Genomic DNA, 21,345 nt, shown 5'->3' with positions numbered 1-21,345 from the left:
CTCTACCTGCAGTGCAACTGCCTGTGCACTGTTAATATAAATTAACCTCCATATACTAGTGATGATTACTAAGTACAATACTCATTTATTCTGTTGTACCTTATCACAATAAAGCAAAAACTCCAACAGATCTCTACCAAGTTTGGCTGTAATGCAAAAATTTCCTTCCAAGCCTTAAATGCCCACGTTTTGTCACACCACGTGATTCTGAGAATACAGCTCTTCTCTTCCATGCAGCACGGAAGAGATGCTGAATGCAAAAGGCTTGAAACATGCAGAAAAATATTCACACTGTAGAAGAACAAGCTGCTTGACTCCTCCCTCCCTCTGAACTGTGTTTGGGACTCCCTTCCAAAGCTGGGACATTTCTTAACATGAGCTCTTTCACACAGCTCTGTGATCAAGAAAAAGGAGTGATGGCAAGGCTGCAGAAAACACTGCAGACAGACACAAGAAAAAGAATTAGCTTTAGGTTAGAGATGTGAAACGCCTGATGGCTGAGGAGGAAGAAGAAAAGCTACTATTGTACTTAGTAAACAGATTAGTATAAAAATAAAGAAGCATAAAACATACCGAGAAATACTGTTCAGCTTCAAGTTGGTCTTGAAGCTCTTTCATTTGTCCATCTGCATCTTGACGTTCCCTAGAAAGGAATAACACACTTTAAAAGAAAAGATATGAAGATATTCCAAACTAGTAAATAGAAAAGACAGCATTCACACTCTTAAGATCTTCAGTCATTTCCTGACAAAAGTATGGTCAGCAATTAAACCTGAGGCTTCCTCTAGTTACCTAGCTCTCTTTTTCACTTGTACAGCTGAGAACACTGCACTAATAACAAGTCAGTTTAATACTGTTAACACACAAACTACAACAGTGTCACATGGTTTAACCAGTAAGAGACACTGATAAAGCAAACAGCCACCAACAGAATGTTATTTCCATGTAAAACATCACTGATCTGACAGATTGGTTTGGGTCTCTCGTTTGCTAGAGCTCAGTCTGTTAAACCATGCCTGTGTTCTTCAACAAGCATCATTTCTTGAATTCATCTGTTATTAAAACAACTCAGAAAGTCAATTAGTCAGACCCATAACAAACAGTAATGTAGCAGAAAATATTTCTGCCAATGTTTCACATTACAGCAACCATCACATGTAGCCGCCTTCTACATGAGTAACTACATCTTGCTGACAGAAAAGATAAAGCACAAGGAGATAAACCATCAGAAGTCATAAAGGAGCTAAGAATGAGATTAATCTGATACATGTGCTAAACTTGTCTTTTCATTCAAAAGAATGCTCATAAGTCAACATAAAGTTAAAAAAAAAAATTATTTATTATCAGGTGCAAATATTACTTGTAAGACCTTGAAGAACTGCTGGGATTTAACACAACTCCTATCTGAAGGTCCAACAGATGTGTTTGAACATCTTTAGTACTAGGCATTTCCAATGGTTATGCTTCACAGCTCTGTATTAGTATTCATTTCCAACTCTAATAAGGTCTCCTGGACTAATAATGCCAGTAACTTTCCTCTTCCACTGAAGTCTTATGTAATTTTAAAAAAAAGTACATAGATTTTCTGTTAAGTGTTTCCCTGAAGTCCTCACACTCTTGTGTTTAACCTCGTTTTTTAAAGATTTTCAGGGTAACAAACATCTTTTACTACAAATCTATACATTGCTGAATCACTAGGGCAAATCTCAGCTAGAGCTGTGAATTTTTTTAAACAACAATTAAGTTTTGCACTGTAGAATAGCATATTTTGTGCAGCGAATTTTTAAAATTAATATTGCTCTCGGCTTTTGCCCCAAACCAATTACAAAACAGTAACATTACTAAAAAACATAGAGCAAATCTGCGTACTTGCGGAGTTCGTTATTTTGTTTTTCCAGACTTAATTTGATTTCCTGAAGATGGTTATTCTCCTGTTTTAGCTGCTTCTCTGACATTTTCAAGGTGTTGACCTGCTGCGTTTGCATCTTGAGGTCATTTTGAGTGAGACAGCGCTTTTGTGTTTCTTGCTCTATTTTTAATGTCAGGTTTTTTACCTGAAGAATAAACAGAAACCTGTGAATTTTACAGACCTACACAGGAAAGCAACATTTAAACAGTTTTTCATATTGACTTCCTCTACATTTCTGAACAACATGCTCACATCTTTTGATAAGTCAAAGCTGTTTCCTGAATAAAGGCATTAGCAGACAATAAATAAGCTAGTTTTAACATGTCAATCTCACAGCATTTTACATTCCAGAAGAAAAACTTTTTAAGATCAATAATGCTGAAATATTTCAGAAAAATGAAACCACACTCCATAAAATAGACTTTTTAAAGCTCCAAATACAGAGAAGGAAAAAGTTATTGCCATTCTCATTCACAAACATTCCTAAATATAGCTATGATAGGGAAAATATTGGGATATTGAAAACCAGGTTCCACTTGAGACTCCTTTTGTCAGTGTTCCTTACATCTTCATTTAGTATATCCTTTTGCCTAAGGAGCTCATTGATTTTCTGTTGTGATTGTTTGAGATCGCAGTCCAACATGGAGCGCTGCTTTTCAGCTTCTAACAACCGGTTTTCTACTTTTTGCTTTAAAGCTCTCTCTTCCAAAAGTTTCTTCTCCATTTCTGTGAAGTAAGAGGTTTAAGATGTCAGTCAGTGTAAACCAGCAGATTTTGAAGAGCAAGGGTAGGAGGACATCTATCCCACATTAACAATAAGCAACATGTTTATTATCCTTTTAACACTGAAGAGAAAGATTGCTGAAAAGGGATTCATTAAAATTTTCACAGTAAACCCACACCCAGAGGATGCTTTTGCAAGCATTCCTGACTGATAGCTGTTTCCTACTTTTGAGTTTCAAGAGAACTTCCAGTTTATCTGCAACACATCTGAGACGGATAAAAAGGGTGGATTTTTAAAAATAATCCATCTAAATCTACTGAAGTGTTGCTTTGACTATGATAATTTGAAATCATTTAAAGAGTTGAAGCTGTTCAGGAACCTGATATGCCAAGTGATTCAGCCATTATTACTGAGGCTTCTTTTGAACACCTGAATGCTCTAAATTTTTGTGAATGCTCTGCAACTAGAAGGACAGGATCTGTAGGCAGCTTTTTAAGTAGCCGCAACAAACATAAGCTATTTAATTCAAAAATAAGAGCCATCTTATGGAATTGTTTGGTAATTATCCCTCTCTCCAAGAGATTTCAATTGTCATGAGATGCACCAGAATATGCATTGCGACTATGGAAGTGCAGCAAAGGCTTTGCCATTTCTAAGTCTATCTGGTCTACATATTTAAATTATGAAGTTGCTGGCATATTTTATTTAGGAAGACACAACAAGGTATGAGTACACTGAATAAGAACACAGATAAGCTCTTAACAAAAATGTTTAAAGCAGTTTTAGTAATACAAATTTAAGAAAAAATTAATTCAGAATACACTAACACAGCAAATGAGTTAGTAGTGTGTGCAATGGAGAATCTGTTTAGTCTGAGACTACATCAGTGTGTCTTTAACCTAGAAAAACATGGACAAAGGGACTACAACTCATTTTACAACACAAATTATCTTTAAAAAGAACAGGGGAATCAAGGAAAAAAAGCCTACACTTAGGCTTCCACTAGCATCAAAAGATTATATTACCTACTTTGTATAATTTACACCTAAGTCCAACTGTGATGTCAAATACATACCTTTCATGGCTTCAGATTTTGCCTCCTCTATAGATTCATAGATCTTATTTTTGTCTGCTAATCGTGCTTTTGTGGCTTTATGTTCAGCTTCTTCTTGTTCAAGGTTCTGCTGCATAACTTTGAATTTATATGTCATATCTATTTCCATGTTGCTCTTTTCCTGTTAAAGAAAAAATTACATTGGAATGAAACATTAAATGCATTAGGTTAAAGACAAAATTTCAAACAGTAACATGCTGCTTGTAAGTATGCCAATGGTAGAAGAGAGAGCTCAGACTCTAGGGAGCTAACTGAGAACTCATTTCCACAAATGTTTTTCTATGGATGGCAAAATGCTCCAAAAATGCGCAGTGACATCCCCTGTTGCAAACTATTATAGAATTACTGCCTTAACAACCAACATTCTGTAATAAAAGCGGCTCAAAGATTAAGTCTATTGAAGAATCTTTTCAATACTTTTGTTTCAATGACAAATTTGTCGAAAAAAATGTTAGCAGAAGCTTTTTTATTTTTGGCAATATTGAGAGTTTAAAAAAAAAACACAACAGATGAAATGAAATGTTACTACTGCGTTGTTAAGCTATACACTGGAGTACATCATTATGTACTTTAGAAGTATAATGTATTATATGATCATAAGGGAAATGATGTCTCCCTCCCCCTTCTCAAATCACAAAATAACCCAAAAAATTCAAAGAAAAAGAATAAACACTGAAAACAAGGCTTATTTTCTGCACAGATTTTGTCTCCGTGTCTCAAGTAACAAAAGCTTAAATTTAAAAATTCCGTAAGAACATAACACCAATGTTCACTTAGAAGTATTGTTACCTTTTCTAAATCTGTAAGTTTTTCCTGCAATTGTCTCTTCTCCATTTCCAGTTTGGCTAATGCACTCTTTCCATTTTTTACTTCTTCTTCGAGGCTAGATATTCGACCTAAAAATGACCAAAACATCAATAAGGCTGGGCAGTGTGTGAAAAAAGAATGTACTTTATCTACTTAGAAATAAAGTTTTTCAAATGTAACAGCTCCTAATTCTGACTATTAAGAACATCTCCCTTTGGAGTGATTTTAAAAGTTATCAGTAATATTTTCTAAATGTCATCACACATTTTCTCTTAAATGTGTGTCCATGCTTACATAACATTGTATAGAAAAGCACACTAATGTAGTCACAATCTGAAGCTCAAATAACATCACCAAAACCTGTCTTTATTTCTGAAATGAGAAGCAAGCTTCACTTCAGAAGACTTTCAGGAATACCTTGTAAATCACTGATAATCTCTGATCCATGACTTCGATCTCTCCTTTCTGATTCTAGAGCAGACTGAAGATTGAGAAAGTCCTTCTCCAGTTTGAGTTTTGCATTCTCTAGCAGGCAGTTCTTATCTTGTAGTTCTCTATTATTAGCTTCCAGCTGCTGGATTTGCTTTGTGCTTTCTGTCTGGTTCTTCCTTAACCTGGCTGCAGTATCAGACTCTGACCGCAGCAAAGAATTGGCTTCATCCAACTAAAGATTGACAAAAACATACTTCAGAAACAATTAAAATATAACAACTACCATTTCTACTACAAAATACTACATTTTACGAATTAAAGAAATAAAAAGGATTGTATTTTAAGATTACTTTTGAATACCAAACATGACAAGAAAGAACAGCTTTTAAAACTCCATTACACATTTCAATTCCGTCCACTACTAACAAAATGCGTACTTTAAATGGATATTAATTTAAAATATACATAGATAAAGTTGGCATGCCTGTCTTTGTAGTTGATTGATTTTCTCATTGGATATTTGAGAGTTCTGATTCCTCTTTTTTAAATCTTCAAGCTGGTCTTTCAAACTGTTAACTACAACAAAAATATTACAACATTGTTAATCACGGTCATAAAAAAGCTTCAATTTGAACTATAATTCATTTATTTTATCTTTTAAAAACCCACATCAAAACAGAACCCTTCAAGCATGGTTCAACATACCCTCATTTTCCAAATTGCGTTTCTTATCTGCTTCATGTTCTGCTTTTCTCTGGTATTCTGTATTCTTATGCTGAAGAAGAGCCTTCTCTCTTTCTAACTGTCTGACTGCAGACTCTACATTCTTCCTTAAAGTTATCTAGATATATTTAAAAAAATACACCACTAATTACATACAGAAGAGTGGTATTCTTTAAATGGTAAAAAGACAGCTCATGCACTCAGTTTAGTTTGTAATGGAGAAAGACACAGTCTATTTGCCTGCTGCAAACACAGCGTATCAGAACACATGGTCAAATCCAGCCCAGGACGACTGTGGCCCGGAGGTTTTACAATTTAAAGACTGTTTGATCATTTGGATTTGATGAATCTGGTAAACCTGCCTAGCAGCCACTCCAGAAGCACAAAAACATACGTGTAATGCAAGATCTTGACACGCACCTGGATAAGCAATACATTAAGTTGTACACATCCACTAAAGAATGGCAAATTTGTAGTAAGCACTAAGGTGCAAAGCTGGGCAAGAAATAGCGTCCTTTTACTGATACTGAACAATGCAAAGAACGGCATTCCTCTTCTAGCAACATTACTCTCACATTCTTCAATTTTTAGAATCCTATATGGGATATTTGTATCACACTGTCCTCCAAATTAAAAACACAGTAAAAAACAAATTCTGGAAACAAATGTGTAGTTGTAGGACAGAAATCATAATGAAAATATTTCAGCAGTGACAACAATTTCATGCTTGTGAATATCAATAAATGAACTGGTATTACTCGCTATAAACACAGCTACTCAAAAGTAATTTGCTGCTTCCTAAGGAAAAAAGCCACACACAAATGTTAAAGTTCTAATTCCAATAAGAAACAACCATGGACTTACCTCTTCATCTAGCTCTTTCACTATCTTCTCTAAACGAGTATTAGTAGACCTGAAGAAATTTGAAAAATATTTTTAAACCCTGCTGATTCTATAGAAATTAGAATGTTTGGATGTGTCTCATTAATTTTATATAAGATACTCTATTTTCAGCAATCACATGAAACTTCAAGGACTGGAGAAATCACTCAAACAATAGAGAGATACTTATGGAGAGTTAAGGAAAAAAAAAAAGAAGAAGAAGAAAGAAATAAAACAGCAGTCACAGGAATAGCAAGAATTAAGCCAGCAATTTACAGTGAGGTCTGCTTGCAGGGTCAGGAATTGCCAAAGTGGATTAAAATGCTTTTAAGCATTCGAAACAAAAGGTGCAATAAAACTTCTTTATAAACATACCAAACACATCAAAACAGTCTCACCTGTACTTCTGTTCTAGTTCATCTTTGGCTTGTAATTCGTTACTGAGCTGTTCTTCCAGCTTGCTTAGTTTTTTCTGAAACTGTGTAAAATGTCAAAAAAGCATGGCCCACATATAAAACACTATCACATAAAACAAGTGTAATTCAATTAAGTAACAAAAAAAGGGAAAGCGAGGAAAATTAATTCCATCATCTTACACTATATTATTTTAAAACCATCAGTAGAAGGTTACATCTTTACAAGGTATTAGTCTTGATGATTTTAAAGATACAGATCCATAGCAATGAAATTTGCTGCATGCTACATTAAATCTAACCATCACAGAATTATGTGCCACAGATTGTGAGTCACAAAATTTCTATGGCCAAAGAGTACTGCTACTGGCTCTTTGCTGTACTCTTTCTCTGTAGACAGAGACTTTCCACTGTGGCAGAATTGTTGGGATAGTCTTTTCTAAATAGAATTTAAAAATAAAAAGGGGGGCATGTGACCAAATTGGACAATATTCAGAGCATATTATTACTAAGCATGCTCAGTGACCTCACATAAAGAAGAATTTCTTAGGCTAACACATACAGAAGCTAACAAACACTTTCCAGGTTTGGGAATGCTTTGTTTGGCTTACTAAAATATAAAAATGAAATCGTGAGTCAAGTACCCAAATATTCATGAAATAAATTATAAATAATAATTTTGGATTCATGTCATGTCTTCAGGCTTTCAAATGCCTCTATTTTCCTCCCTTCCCCTTCCTCTACCCCCCCCAAGCATGAAATGTTAAAATGTGATTTTCTACAACACTTAATAATTGTTACAATTAGAAGATTCCCAGAACAGGGACACTGAAAAGGACCTCAAAACCTGAGAATCACTGCTTGAGAAAATATAAATAAAAAAAGTTGTCAGAAGTGAAATGCAAAATTTTACCAACCATGTTTACTATCACAACATAAAGCAATATCACAAATTTGACAGTATGTATTTTAAACAGCAGTAGCATTTCTTTTTAAAAGGAAAACTCTAAAACTACTAATCTATTCATCAATGACAGGAAGGAATGAAGTGGAACCTAATAAACATTTGCATTTAAATTTATGCTGGTCAATACATAATGCATTTCATTTACTTATTTTTCAAACTTTGAAAAGGAGTTGTAAGTTTTAAGAAATGTTAACAATGTACTACCTACACTTGAATAAGACAAATGTTTAAGCACCATAATGAAGTTCATGAAAATTCCACAGCATTCTCCTGTCATCTGCAAATTTAAGTTCAATTGTCAATCTTCAAAAGCTGGATAAACATGCTCCATACACTCACTTCAACTGACAGCACAATTTAAACATTCCTTTACTACTGCAGGTCACAATTTACTTTTCCAAACTCTGAATAAATCAATCATGAATCACTCAGGCAAGTGTGGAGCCAAAACTCACAACCTCCCCAAGAGTGATGCTGTCTGTGGCAAACAGAGCCTTACAAATTTGTTTTCCAAACAAATTCTAAATGCCAAAAGAATTCGAGAAAAATCTGTATTCATTCATCTTTATATTATAGTACATCAATGCTTGAGTACAACTGTTTCAAAATAAAACTGGTTTACTGTTAACAATTTGGTGAATATTTAAGATATTTCACATTCACATAAATTATGTAGGAATCTTTTGATTCCTTTCATAATTCAAATAATATACTTACCTCCTTGCTGTCCTGTAAACAGAAAATATCATTTTTATTGAGGATCATTAAAAGACAAAAAGCGCCCCCCCCCCCGTTTTCTTGAAAACTTATTTTAGACTTTGTCTTTTCTTAACGGACTTAACAAAATTAGTTAATCATACCATTAATACTTACGAAAAAAGGCACTAACCTCATTTTTACTAGATTGCACAGATTCATTTTCTCTGCAAGACTGAGAGGAGTCACTTAGCAACCTGTCAAAACCAAAAACAAATCCCTCCAGCTCTTATTCAAGTTTTCAACAACTCTGGCAACCTTGCCAATCAACTAATTTTAATCAATTCTCTCAAGTCTTAATTTGTCTTATGCTATTCTCAGAATGAAGATTCTTTTATTTCAGTGTCAGTGCATCTTTCTGGTTTGTATCTTTTCTTAAGTGAAATATAACATATGTTTTCAAACCCATAGCAGCTTATAATTTTTTAATTTATACAATTATTTCTTAACTATTCAAGTCCTAGCAAGCTATTATTTTGTGTAAACTTCTTTCTAAAGCTACTAATAAAAAGCCATTTTAGAAGTATAATTACAAATCTATCAGTATTTTAACCCTAAAAGATTTTCTTGAGAGACTACATAATTTTGTGCATATAAAAATACTGTTATTTAATCAGTTACCAGAATAACCAAAATAGTAGCAAATTATATATTCTACTTAAACTCTGCATTTTGTATCTTCACAATTGGACATAAATAAATATAATGCAGTGAATAAATTCTCTGCCTAGAGTGAAAAAAGGGATACGATATAAGAAAAATCTGCAGGTATATTTCTAAAAATGCATATTGAAGTATCACATACAAATTGTCTCTATAGTAGGTAAATCCTATAAAAGGCAGCTGGTTTCCCACGAAGGCTTTGGGGATTGGAAAGGTTTCCACGTCTCCCTTGTCATCCTCAATGTCATCAAAATTACTGCTATCTATATCACTGCTAAGCTCAGGAACAACAGGAGCAGCAGCTATAAAAAGGGGAGAAAAGATGAACTTCACTCCAAGATTCAGCCACTTAGTATATACTGGTACCTCTGTAATATTAAAAAGACTATAATATAAGTTGTCTTCTAGTTAAATATGTATTAAACATGCAGCAGATCTGTAAACATTACTGTGAACATTTTTTTCTAGAGAAATCTATTTTTACATTAGTTGCCTAATACACAGAATATCTTAATGTGCAAAATGTATTTGCTAAGGTAATCACATTTGAGAATAGAACTCTAAATACAACCATCATTTTAAGAAACTCTAGTAAATACATGACTTTAGAAGTTATGATCAAGCTCATGATCTGAACTGACATACTTCGTTTTTTTGCCTAACGCTATCAAGTTCACAATGTCTTAAATGAAAAGCAGTAAAACTGACAAGACTGCTGCCAAACTACTGTCTTAACTACAGGTTAAAAAACCAAAAAACACAAAACCCCCCAAACAACCACGCCAAAACAAAAACAAAACAACAAAAGCCACAAAGAAATAGAACGTAACATGCATTCTCTTTAGTTAGAATTCCAGTTCTGTTGTTCAAAACTGAAATCTATACATTAAAAGCAAGATAAAGATGAGGATAATTCCAGTAGGAAAAATGTGTATTTACTAACCCCTACTGATAAAGTTTTTATAATACAAATGATAAATACGGAAGTTTGAGCAAGATTCTTGGTAGACAGAAAATAATTTATACATCCTAAAGTTTTTTTCATTTCTACTATTTCAAATAATGAATAAAAATAGAACTTTTAAGCTAATTTACTTACTGTCTCGAATATTGTCCCAATTCCACTGATCACTCTTGAAGAAAGGGTGATGCTTTATTTCTTCTACCCCATTTCTCCCAAGTCGCACATCCCTAAACATAGCAATTAAGCCAGATTCACATTAGGAAAAATAGCACTTGTTTCTTGTTATTTAATTCCTGACTTGCTCAGAAGCAGCAAAGAAACTTTCAGTAAAGATTGTCTGAGTTAACCACATTAATGTTCAGATAAAAAACAAAATTAAAAACCACCAACCACTGATCTGTAGTTTCTTATATAAAATATACTCTGTTTCTTAGCATGCACTCTCCCTGTGACTGCTAAAATGTCCAGAATTTGGAGTCTGCCACATGGGGAGTAAAGCAAGAAAGAGAGCACTGAGGCAAAAACTAAGAAAAAACTAAAAACACAAACAAAAACCCAACAGCCTCAGGGGGAAAAAAAACTGCAGAAGTTTCGTGTCTGCCAAGTCACATGACAAACCTTGACATACAAGTGAAGGAAGGTCTAACTTACTGCACAGAACGGTTATTCAAAGCTGGACTGAAATAAGTATGTTAAGAATTGCAGCCTCTGCCCCATAACTAACCCTGACACATCTCTTGCTGATATTTGCAGTGAAGTAAATCTTGAGTCCAACAAGAAACTTTTAGTTTGACCAGAAGAGTCTCTCTTAAAACAATCTACAGGAACAGGACATAAACACAATGCGCATAAAAACTAATAAATCATAGGGTCGATGCTTATTCCTTCTTTAAGTGCTCCAGCAGTGATCACACATACAGAAAGAAGGCATCTGTTTTAAATAAATCACTCAAGCACTGTATTAAATATAAACAGGAAGACGGACACACGTAGTGGAAGTACACCTCGCTGCATTTACATTATTAAATTCTACTCATATTTTCTCTCTATGCTTCAGCTATGAAGGGTGAAAAGCACTGTTAAAGCACATCCTTCCTGAGTAACCGTGATCTTGCTCAACAGAGCAAACAATCTCTCTTCAAATGCGAAAACCATTATAAGGCAATTTTCTTCCTAATCCCTCATTTTATAAAGGCTAGATGCTCTGCTGTAGCCAAGTTCAGGTGATCGCAGGAAAGTGTAAGAAGGCATCATCGACCAGAGTTAACTATGGACCTACAGCGCTCTTCTTTTGCATCAGAGAAATTGAAGATAATCTCTGCTTTCTGGAACTAAAGAAAATATAAGTGCCCATACACAGCTTAATATCAATAAATGGCTCAGTTCCACAAAGGGAGACCTCTAAGTTCTATTTATAGCCAAAACAATATGCTCGCTAGGTTGTCAATTAATACAACAAAGCAAATGAAAAAAAGTTCGAACATTCCAAGAAAGCTTAAAGAAACTCAATAAAAACATGCTTATTTTCATAAAAGTATTTGCTTTCATTTTTTTAATTAACACTCGCTTAGACACTAAGCACAATAATTTGGTCCCTGCCTTGGAGCTTACAAATTACTTTCAACCTTACAGGTTTGTTACTGTATTATACACTGCAACTGGAAGGATTTCTCTGGCACAAATTGTGTTGTTAACAAGAGCTGTCAGAACTGCTCATAGAAATAAAATACAATACCTGGAAAAAACACCCCAAAAGAAAAATGAGAGAGCAGGAGATTTTGCAGAAGAGATTTGAACAGAGATTAGGAGAAGTAATGGAAGGAATTAATTTTTACAATGTACATGTGCTAATACCATCCAAAATAAAAACAGTACCAGAATAATATGTGCACTTACCTATCAGTTAAAAAGGCACAGATAAGGTTCTTTGCATGCTTAGAGATTTCCACATCATCCGGGAAATGTAATGAGTTCTTATGATCCATAATTTTACTGTACGTTCCTACTAGTGAGTCTGCATAAAAAGGAGTATCGCCTGAAAATAAAATAGTAAACTGACTGTGATTTTGAGTCATGTTCAAGTCATGTAAGTTGAAAAAGACAAAAGATATAAAGAAAAGTCTACAAGCAGTTTTAGCTAAAATACGTCTTTTACTTAAAAAAAAAAAAAAAGTAAAATTGGAATGCAGGGTATAAAATAATGTACACTACTAAAAATATTCCTTCCCTAAAATGCCTGTGTTACAAACAAAATCATTTTTCATCCTGCACGTCACTACCAAAATTTTGCCCAAGGAAATACATCTATTGTTCCACCTGAAGACTATCACTGTGTTTTCTAATTTACATGATGGCTGACACCCACATAAAATCCCATCTTTAAACGCTTCCATGGGCATAAAGGACCGAAACTTATTAAAGATTTACTAACGCACATTTGTTGGAAAGAATCCACCAAAGCTCTCCAAAGACCACTTCAGAAGCACGTAGGTCTACCCTGCCTACCCCTGGAGCTGCCTAAAGCAAGTCAGCTCTGAGCAGAGGCCTTCACTGTGTTACTGCACTGTTAAACTCATATTAATAAATCTTGTTGACTGATAAATTATATTAGCTTGGATGCCTATATTAACATGGGCAAGCGGCTTTTAAAATCATAGACCTTTCTCACCCAAAGGTTTGCAGCATAGGCTTTAGTTAAGCCTAGTTTCTTTGCAAATATCCTTAAGAAAGGTAAAACTGGGACAACTGAAAAGAATCAGTATCAATAAAGGCAACTGACGTTCAAGTTAGCTGACAACATTCTGAATATACAAATGGTTTGGGTCAGTAATCAAGAGACTGCAACTTTTACATAAATCCTTTCTCAAAACTAATCCATAGGTTTAATAGAGAGGGTGAACAACCAATCGTGTGAGCTAGGCTCCTTGCTCCGTCCTGGTGTGCTGTGTGCAGGCAGGGATCACCTGGCACGGCAGTCAGCATCCTGACTGCATGCTTCCAACAAGGTACTGAGAATTTCAAAAGCTAGGTACATGAAAAAATGTATGAACAGACCAATGGACAAAAACCGTTCGGCTTTCAAAAAGAATATAAATGCAACAATCCTGCCTTTAGCCTCTTTCTGTCATTTTATGGCAAAATAAGAAATTAGTACACACCAGCTTGAATTAAACTTCTAGACTTCCAGTAAATTCATTAGGTTGCCATACCAGTACATTGCAGGGAGGATCACTGATACTTGCTGCTGCCTCCCTCTTTCCTAACCTTCCCCTTCTCAATTGTCTTCAGTCTCAGAAACAGCTTTGATTTAGGCCACACCTCAAAACTATCCTAAGTCACTGAACTAATGGTAGGATTCCATCCCATGACCAACATTTTAGCTTTTAGTTAAGCACGCAGTAAAAAGTAGTACTGTTTTCATTAGTACTGTGTCTTTACTAAAATCAGAACAACAGAATGCTTTCTGTGCCTTCTTTAAAGCATAAAGTTTTAGAAGACCATAAGCAGAATCTGATATGTAAACGCACAAAAAGAGATACTTTCTACCAATGTGTGGGACATGGAGAAACTAAGTAAGATTTCACTTTAAAAAAATGTTTTCATTAGAAGGATAAAAAGGGGAGAATCCTCCCTCTCAGATACAAAGGGGGGGGGGGGTGTCTGAGAAGACATTCTAGACAGCTATGTCCAATATTTTAGTAACTGAAGAATCTTATTTATTGCTAAAATTGTTTATGAGAGACTATTAGAAACCACACTTTTTGTAAGTCAAAATGCCTTAATCCTGAAAGACACAGAGATTGTAATAGCATCATATATCCAAATGTCTTTCCTGGCTCAACATGCTAGAAACATCAAATCTGCAATATTACCAAAACATGCTGATTTGGATTTTTAATAATTATATGCTCAATTCCATCCTTCTATCATCAGTATTTTGCTACCAGACTCTAATACTGATCCTCACTGTATTTTAAGATGCAGATGACTCATCTCCTTAACAGATTATAGTCTATGTTCGTTGCCATAGCAGTCCAGTGTATTTTACTGGAAAATCCTGACTCAAGCATAAAAGAAATAATCAAGCCATACTTCCACAGTCATTTTGACCTAACAGAAGCCATTGCTAGTCAGAGGGGAGGGTACGGGGGGGGGGGCAAGGGATAAAGAAAAGGGGGGGACACACACACAACACGGAGAAGAGGAAAAGGGCAGTCCTGCCCTTCCCACTCCTTTCCCATCTCTGCATCCCTGAAAACTCAGTACTGCCCCTGAGGTGGCAGACATGTTCGTGAGATGGTGAGGTACTGACCCCAGTTAAAACTATTCTAAGAATTAGTTTTAAGCTGAACCGAGTCAGGGAACTAATCACTGAGCAAGCACACAAACAGCTGTCACAGCATAAGAGTGACAGAGAGCAAAGAAAACAGGAATGAAGCAACAGCATCAGCCAAAAGTCAGAAGCTACTAGACAGTGAGGTACAACCAGCCACCTTGCAGCAAAGTACAGCTAAAGACTCAACAATAATCTCATTAGCAGAAGAAACCACTACTTACCAACTAGCATCTCAAAAAGGAAAACTCCTACTGACCACCAGTCACATTCCCGTCCATAATAACCATCACCCCCTTGTGATTTCAAAACTTCAGGCGATATGTAGTCTGGGGTTCCCACAGCTGTATCGCAGCGCACCATACCTGTCTGTGCAACAGTAAGAATTCAAACACCTCAATTAAAAATACTGCTGAGTCTTTAAACAATTCGCCTATTAGTAGACCAGAAAAACATAAAAAATACAGCCCAAAGTATTTGGTTCAAGGAATGTGTTTGAAAGACTCTCTTTTTTACTCCAGAAGCAATACGGACTGAAATGACAAGTCCATTTCGTAACATGCGCTCCCCTGCCTACTCCATAGCGTTTTTTCTTGATTACATCTTTCAAAAATGGACCAATTTTATTATTTTTACCATTGGTTTCAATATGAAGCTACAGACCATATCGGACTGCTCCTTATCTCACTGAATTCAGGGACAAACTTCAGAGTAATTTTGACAAGCTGTGAGTTCTGGGCCCTGCACAGCAGATACATAACAGTTTTGTCTAATTCAGACAATAAATCAAGTTACAGATAGACTTTTATAGTCTCACCTTGGTTTTTATTTAAATATAGGAAAAAATAAAAGGAAAAGCTATTTTTAAAGAATACCAAAGCTTTTTTTTTTAAAGATTATTTTTATTAACATGTTAACGTAGTTCTGTTAATGGAATGATTCTTCATCCTCTTTGCTTCACACTGAGAGACTAAAAATGCAGGGGCTAAATGACGCAGAAGCATCGTCAGATCTGCCAGCATGCTGCTTCAAACTTGTAAGCCTTGTTTCATTTAATCAAATTCACTGCATTCATTCCAGAGAGACCAGATGGATGAATGAAATGAAATCCTGGATGAAGTTAAGGAAGTACCAAAAATATAATCAACTTTTATTCTGTCTCTCAACCTGAAATATTTTCTAAGTCATCTTATGAAGTTCTTCGTGCATTTTGCCATCACCATGAATGGCAATACATACTAATTCTGAACATTCATATGGAATACTAGTAGCAACAGCTAAAGGCAAAATACATATTTAAAGAAAGGAAGAGAAACATTTTGCTTTGGGAATTGTATCGACATGTAAAAAATTAGACACCAAATTACAGTATTTCTTTTCACACACAATATGAACTGCCAAAAGCTTTTACTTATGTACTAAACCAGAATCCTGGACAGTCATGAACTGGCAGGCAAAAACTAAAGTGATGACTAAATACTGAAGAGACCTAAGGAGCACTTCAAATGTCCTCCTGGCAAAGGCCTATCGTCTTACAACTCCACGCTGAAGCTGAAACCTAAAGGAAGCTTTAATTTCTCAGTTCCAGAATGAAGAGCAGGTTAACTTCTGCTTTCTACACTACGAACCAGATAGCACATAGCTTGATCATCCTGGAATAAGAAAATCAAGTTAACTCTTTTCAGAAGACCTAATGCATGCTTTGAACAAAGAAGAAAACAGATGAACATGTTTTAACACTGGGAAATAAACTAAAGCCCAAAGGCTCCAGAAATCTAAAGCTGAGAACATTCAAAAATGGATTTGGCACATGGCAGGTCTTCTCTGAAGCTTAAGCCTCTCTTTGCTTTGAGCACTGGAGGAATTGCTCTAGGCTCATGTGATTCTGCTGATCTAGTAGGACTGTGGCAACTTAATGAGGCCTCCAACACTGGTGCACGTCTATCTCTTCTTTATCCAAATGCAAAATTACAACAAGGGAAAATCTGACTCGTCACTCAGCGAAGACTGGCTGAAGCCACCTGAAACTCTTGCTGGGTAAGAAGCTTCTTTAAAAACAAAGTCAGCAAAACAGTTCTGAAAGATTTCTCTGAACAGCGCAGCTTCAGTCACAGCCTCATCACCTTGACACCTAAGCACTTAGTAACACTCCATTTCCCATTCCTCTACAATAAATACACCAGAACAAGAACACTTTTCAATATGTTATACACACTGATATTTTATGAAGTCTTATGCAAACAAAGCAAAGGTTGTGCCAAAAAAAAGCCAGCCCTAACCAAGTCTGATGGCTGGTATGCAGCAACAAGGAAAGTTCTTTCCAATGACATTACAGATGCTAAAGAACTCCAGGTAACAACGCCTTAAGTTTTCAGACAAGATGTCAAAGAACTGAACAGCAACACAAAAAATATTCCTACCATTGGAAGGGCCCTGCATGCTAACATCAGTTTTCAATGGACTTCTCTCTGAAGCACGTTGAGTTAGGTGTACTTACTCTCCGTAAAACTCTCTACCTTCCGTCTCAGGAACAAATCTAAAAATGCATTCACAGAGTCACAGAACAGCCCAGGTTGGAAGGGACCTTGAAAGATCATCTGGCCCAACCTGTCGTGGGAAAGGGAGCCTAGATGAGATTATCTAGCACCCTGTTCGATTGCATCTTGAAAACCTCCAGCGATGGGGATTCTACCGTGTCCCTGGGGAGGCTGGTCCATTAACACCTGACTATAATACTCCCAGATTTCTGTTCCTCTCATTTACATACTTGTTCTTTCAAAGAACTCGGGCATTGCTCTGCATGTATTTTTAAGTACTGGATACTCTTAGTACCACAGTCAGACTAGCTTCTGTGATCTCTGGCATCAAAAGCCAAGTAAACTGGGAAGTCCTCTCTGTGCAGTACATGGCATCTTGACAGTCCCCACATTCTGCACGATGAGTTCTGCCTTCTGTACTTCAGCATTTGAAGAGATCTAAAAAGTGCTGTTTTCTCTGGACATAGTGTTATTCCTGTGTTTCAAATACTAAGCCTCTGTGTTATGCCTGAGTAGCACACTTACTACAGCAGTTCTCATACAAAGCTTCCTTTCAGGAGTCTCAGGCCAGTGTTCTACTCAAGACTCTTCTCATCACCTCTAAAGATCAAGGTGGATGTTGGAACTGATCACCTGCAGCTCTGTGAGAGACGTGCAACGCAGAATTTTAAAAAAGGCTGTCCAGGAGACACAGCGTGTTCTCACAGTTTATGACAACTTGGTGGTGAGGCTGTAGCGTATCCTACCATCTTTCAGAATTATTACATTGCTGAAGACAAAGCAGTTCAGTTTTTGTCCTCAGGAGGATCTCCATCAGACCTGAATGACTCGCTGTCTTGAATCAAGGCTGAAAATCAGGCTTTCACTCCCTCATGAAGTTCTTTCAGTAAACAAGAGCTGGAGAGTGCTTGTGTGGAAACAGTAGGATAGCTCAGATCAGGTGTTAACACTGCACCCGGGCTTCTGCAGCATGCTGCAGACAATGAACTGAGGCAAGAGGGATCCAGCAGAATCTTGGATAAGCTTCAATGAGAAATAAGTTGAGTTCTAAAAAGATGAACATGTTTCTTCTCTCCGCTAAACTGCCTGAGCCGAGGTGATAATCCCAAATGGTAAGTAAACATCCCTTCTTTCAGTCACATCTTTTTTCAACAGATATCCTCTACACTTGTGCTCTTCTAAAAGCTCAGTTAGCACAAGACAGCATTATGTACTGAGCCTGGCAACATTAGGAGATCCTAGCTCTACGATACCTACTAAAGCCAACTACTGTCTAGTTCCTTACAGAAAACCTGAAGATTAGTCTTGTGAAACGTACCCTGGGCTACCTTATCACACCTAGATACCAAAAGGGAACCACAATTCCCACTGAACCTTTGAGGCCAACTCCATTCTTTATTCAATTACAGAAATAAACACCTTGTTACAGATTTTAAATAAAGCAAAAAAGAACAGGAGAAAAAAAGAAAAAAAAAACCCACAAATGCTGAAAACACACAACTGAGTTACATAAACAGATCAGTTTCTTTTTTTTTTGTTGGAAAAGATCACTAAAGCACTTAGCAATTCTTTTCACATACTGGTAAGGAGGAATTCTGCTGCAAGTGTCTGGACTGGCCTGGAAGACTTAAGAGGACACTGAATCCAATTCCACAGCAAAGGTCAAAAATGTCTCTCACCAAATTGCAGCAGAATTTTCCTGGGCTCTCAACAGCAAAAGTAAGATGCTAATGTGCACAACTGCTAAAAGAACTCCAAATCAGAAAAAACAAATAAGTATTCAGTAAGCATATATTTTCTAGAAATCATCCTGCCAACACCAATATTATATTTACACAGCTGGGATGTGTTCATGTTTTGTAAGAAGTAGCAAGAGATTTGGAGACAATCCAGAACCTCTCAACTTCTAAAGCTTCCTGTATAAAAAATTTTTGCCATTCCACTGAGTCTGAGAAACATGAAGAACTTAAAATGTAATCTGTTAAAAAAATTAACTTCTTTAGGAGATCACTGGTTCATTGATGATGCCCAGTGCAAACTGGAGCTCACTATAACTCTTTGAGAAATGTGCATGCACTTCTTACATTTATAATATGATCAACCACATTTTAGTATTCCATTCCTTTAACAACAACAATGGAAAAGAAAAAAAGGAAAAAAAAAGGCTTAGGTTCACCATTTCTGGGATCCCTAAAATAGCATAAAGGATCACCCTTTTTTGTAGATTTATATTATGAACCTTTTGATGCTATTTTTATTGTCTCTTCTGATGAACAGCAGATTCCCTTAAGACCTATAGTCTATGGGCTCAAAACCAAGATTAATTTTTTTAAGGACTAAATTAAGAGATGAAGTACTACTTCTGATTTTTTTTCAATTAAAGTAAATGCTGTCCCCTAAAATACAGGCAAGCAAATCATCAAAGCAGAGGTAAACAATCTATCTGCTTTTAGAATAACAACTATAATATCAGCAAAACTAATCAGACTACTGAACCTCAATAAACAGCTGTAGTTGTTCAGTGAAGTTAATATATTGTCACAGGAAAGAAAAAAAAACCTAAAAAGAGACAGTACTTCTAGATACAGCCGAAGAGACATTAACTTAATGATGCAAATGCAAATCAAGTAGGCTGCAGGAATTATACCAAGCACTGCCTAAACAATACAGAAAAAAATGTAACACATTAAAGCAAATAAGCTTAGAAGGATCATCCTTGCCAACATTAATACAGAAACCTTTTAAAAGCCAGGCAAATCACAACACACATTCACACAGTTTTTTTAGAATCTGTTATAATTTTCCACAGGAAGAATATATTGTGTAAATTACAGCATAACATTTGTTTTTCAGGGAAGATTTTAAAAGTGCAAACTCGAAAAGGTAGCTTTATTTTTAAGTCTCCTTTAATAATATAAAGTATCCTGTTAAAAATAAAATATTCTTATACAGTCTCATTAGAAAACTGCGTATTTGTCTGTACATGGTAAAATCTGGACAATTAAATATATGACATTTTGACAAATAGCTAACATAAATTTTAATCAATATATCACATACCACTGCTGCCTTACTGTGACCTCATTTTAATGACCACTAGAGGATGCTATGAGAACAATTAGACACAGTAAAAAAAAAAAATTAGGACTGTATCTTGCCCATAAAATAATTTCATTTACAGAAAAATGTCAATTTATGAACTGTTCCAAGGTTACTCATGTTGAAACTAGGAGTTGTCTCATAAGCTTCTCAGACATTTGGCAAAAAAATGAACCTCAGAAATTCATAAACACGCATGCTTTCAAAAATAACGAAAAGTAAGTTTACATCCTTCTTCCGTGTGCCAGAACAGTTTATTATAGAAAAGGTTACACTATCTTAAAGTACCCTTGTATTTAAAACTAGGAGACAAGGAACAGCTTTCCAACCAAGTGGACCATTTGATGAATATTCCTTATAATTCATAAGAAAATAACCTTAGAATTACAGTTTTATAGATGATAAATTATTCAGTTGCATACTTACTTCATCCATTTTCATACAAGTGCCAAAATCTGCCAGCTTCAGATGCCCATATTTATCTAAAAGCATATTGTCAGGCTTCACATCTCTGTGTATCAAGCCCATTGAGTGAATTGCATCAAGAGCAAGAACAACTTCAGCTGTATAGAACTTGGCCCATTTCTCAGGCACATCATAATTGCTCATAAGGTTTACAAGATCTCCACCTGGCATGTATTCCATTACCATGTACAAGTATTTGTCATCTTGGAAGGCACAAAATAGCTGCAATATTAAAAAAAAGGAAAAGAAAAAAACACGATTACTTTTCAGAGACAGCTAGGAAAAAGAATAAAGCACTTTATCTTGAAGATTCATTAAACCTGAGCATATGTTTTCAAAAATGATGTAAAGTAACTATATTTTTTATATTCAGATAATCTACTTTTTCTATTAATTATGACAGTACCTTGTAATTTACTGAACTTCAATACACCCTCATTTTCATTTTTAAGAAAGTGAAAAAGATTTCCTGATTAATAGTATGAGCTACTGAAGTTTCACTGAGTCAAAATGCAAAATATCAAATCTGAGAAAGGGAGCATCATGTACTGATCTGA

The 21,345-nt window shown here is 35.6% G+C and overlaps 1 protein-coding gene across 2 annotated transcripts in view; it reads right to left on the bottom strand.

The window, feature by feature from the left end:
- ROCK2 (Rho-associated, coiled-coil containing protein kinase 2) overlaps nt 1-21,345 on the bottom strand; it is a 58,343-nt gene that overhangs the window by 17,222 nt on the left and 19,776 nt on the right. Inside the window, exons 4-20 of one of the 2 annotated variants that reach the window (XM_010566670.1) lie at nt 20,750-21,010; nt 14,912-15,056; nt 12,251-12,389; nt 10,490-10,581; nt 9,533-9,692; nt 8,861-8,924; nt 8,689-8,700; nt 6,990-7,069; nt 6,574-6,622; nt 5,692-5,827; nt 5,471-5,562; nt 4,972-5,218; nt 4,537-4,643; nt 3,709-3,868; nt 2,475-2,635; nt 1,870-2,054; nt 574-643 (exon numbers count right to left, since the gene is read on the bottom strand). In XM_010566670.1, the coding sequence (XP_010564972.1) occupies nt 574-643; nt 1,870-2,054; nt 2,475-2,635; nt 3,709-3,868; nt 4,537-4,643; nt 4,972-5,218; nt 5,471-5,562; nt 5,692-5,827; nt 6,574-6,622; nt 6,990-7,069; nt 8,689-8,700; nt 8,861-8,924; nt 9,533-9,692; nt 10,490-10,581; nt 12,251-12,389; nt 14,912-15,056; nt 20,750-21,010 (2,160 nt within the window). The remainder of the gene's footprint in view (nt 1-573; nt 644-1,869; nt 2,055-2,474; nt 2,636-3,708; nt 3,869-4,536; nt 4,644-4,971; nt 5,219-5,470; nt 5,563-5,691; nt 5,828-6,573; nt 6,623-6,989; nt 7,070-8,688; nt 8,701-8,860; nt 8,925-9,532; nt 9,693-10,489; nt 10,582-12,250; nt 12,390-14,911; nt 15,057-20,749; nt 21,011-21,345) is intronic. The other variant, XM_010566671.1, reaches the window with a different exon arrangement.

This window comes from Haliaeetus leucocephalus, unplaced genomic scaffold (assembly GCF_000737465.1).
Source record: "Haliaeetus leucocephalus isolate CR32 unplaced genomic scaffold, Haliaeetus_leucocephalus-4.0 Scaffold217, whole genome shotgun sequence".
Classification (NCBI taxonomy): Eukaryota; Metazoa; Chordata; class Aves; order Accipitriformes; family Accipitridae; genus Haliaeetus; species Haliaeetus leucocephalus.
Note: the sequence above shows the minus strand (reverse complement) of the source record. Positions and strands in the feature narration are given on the sequence as shown.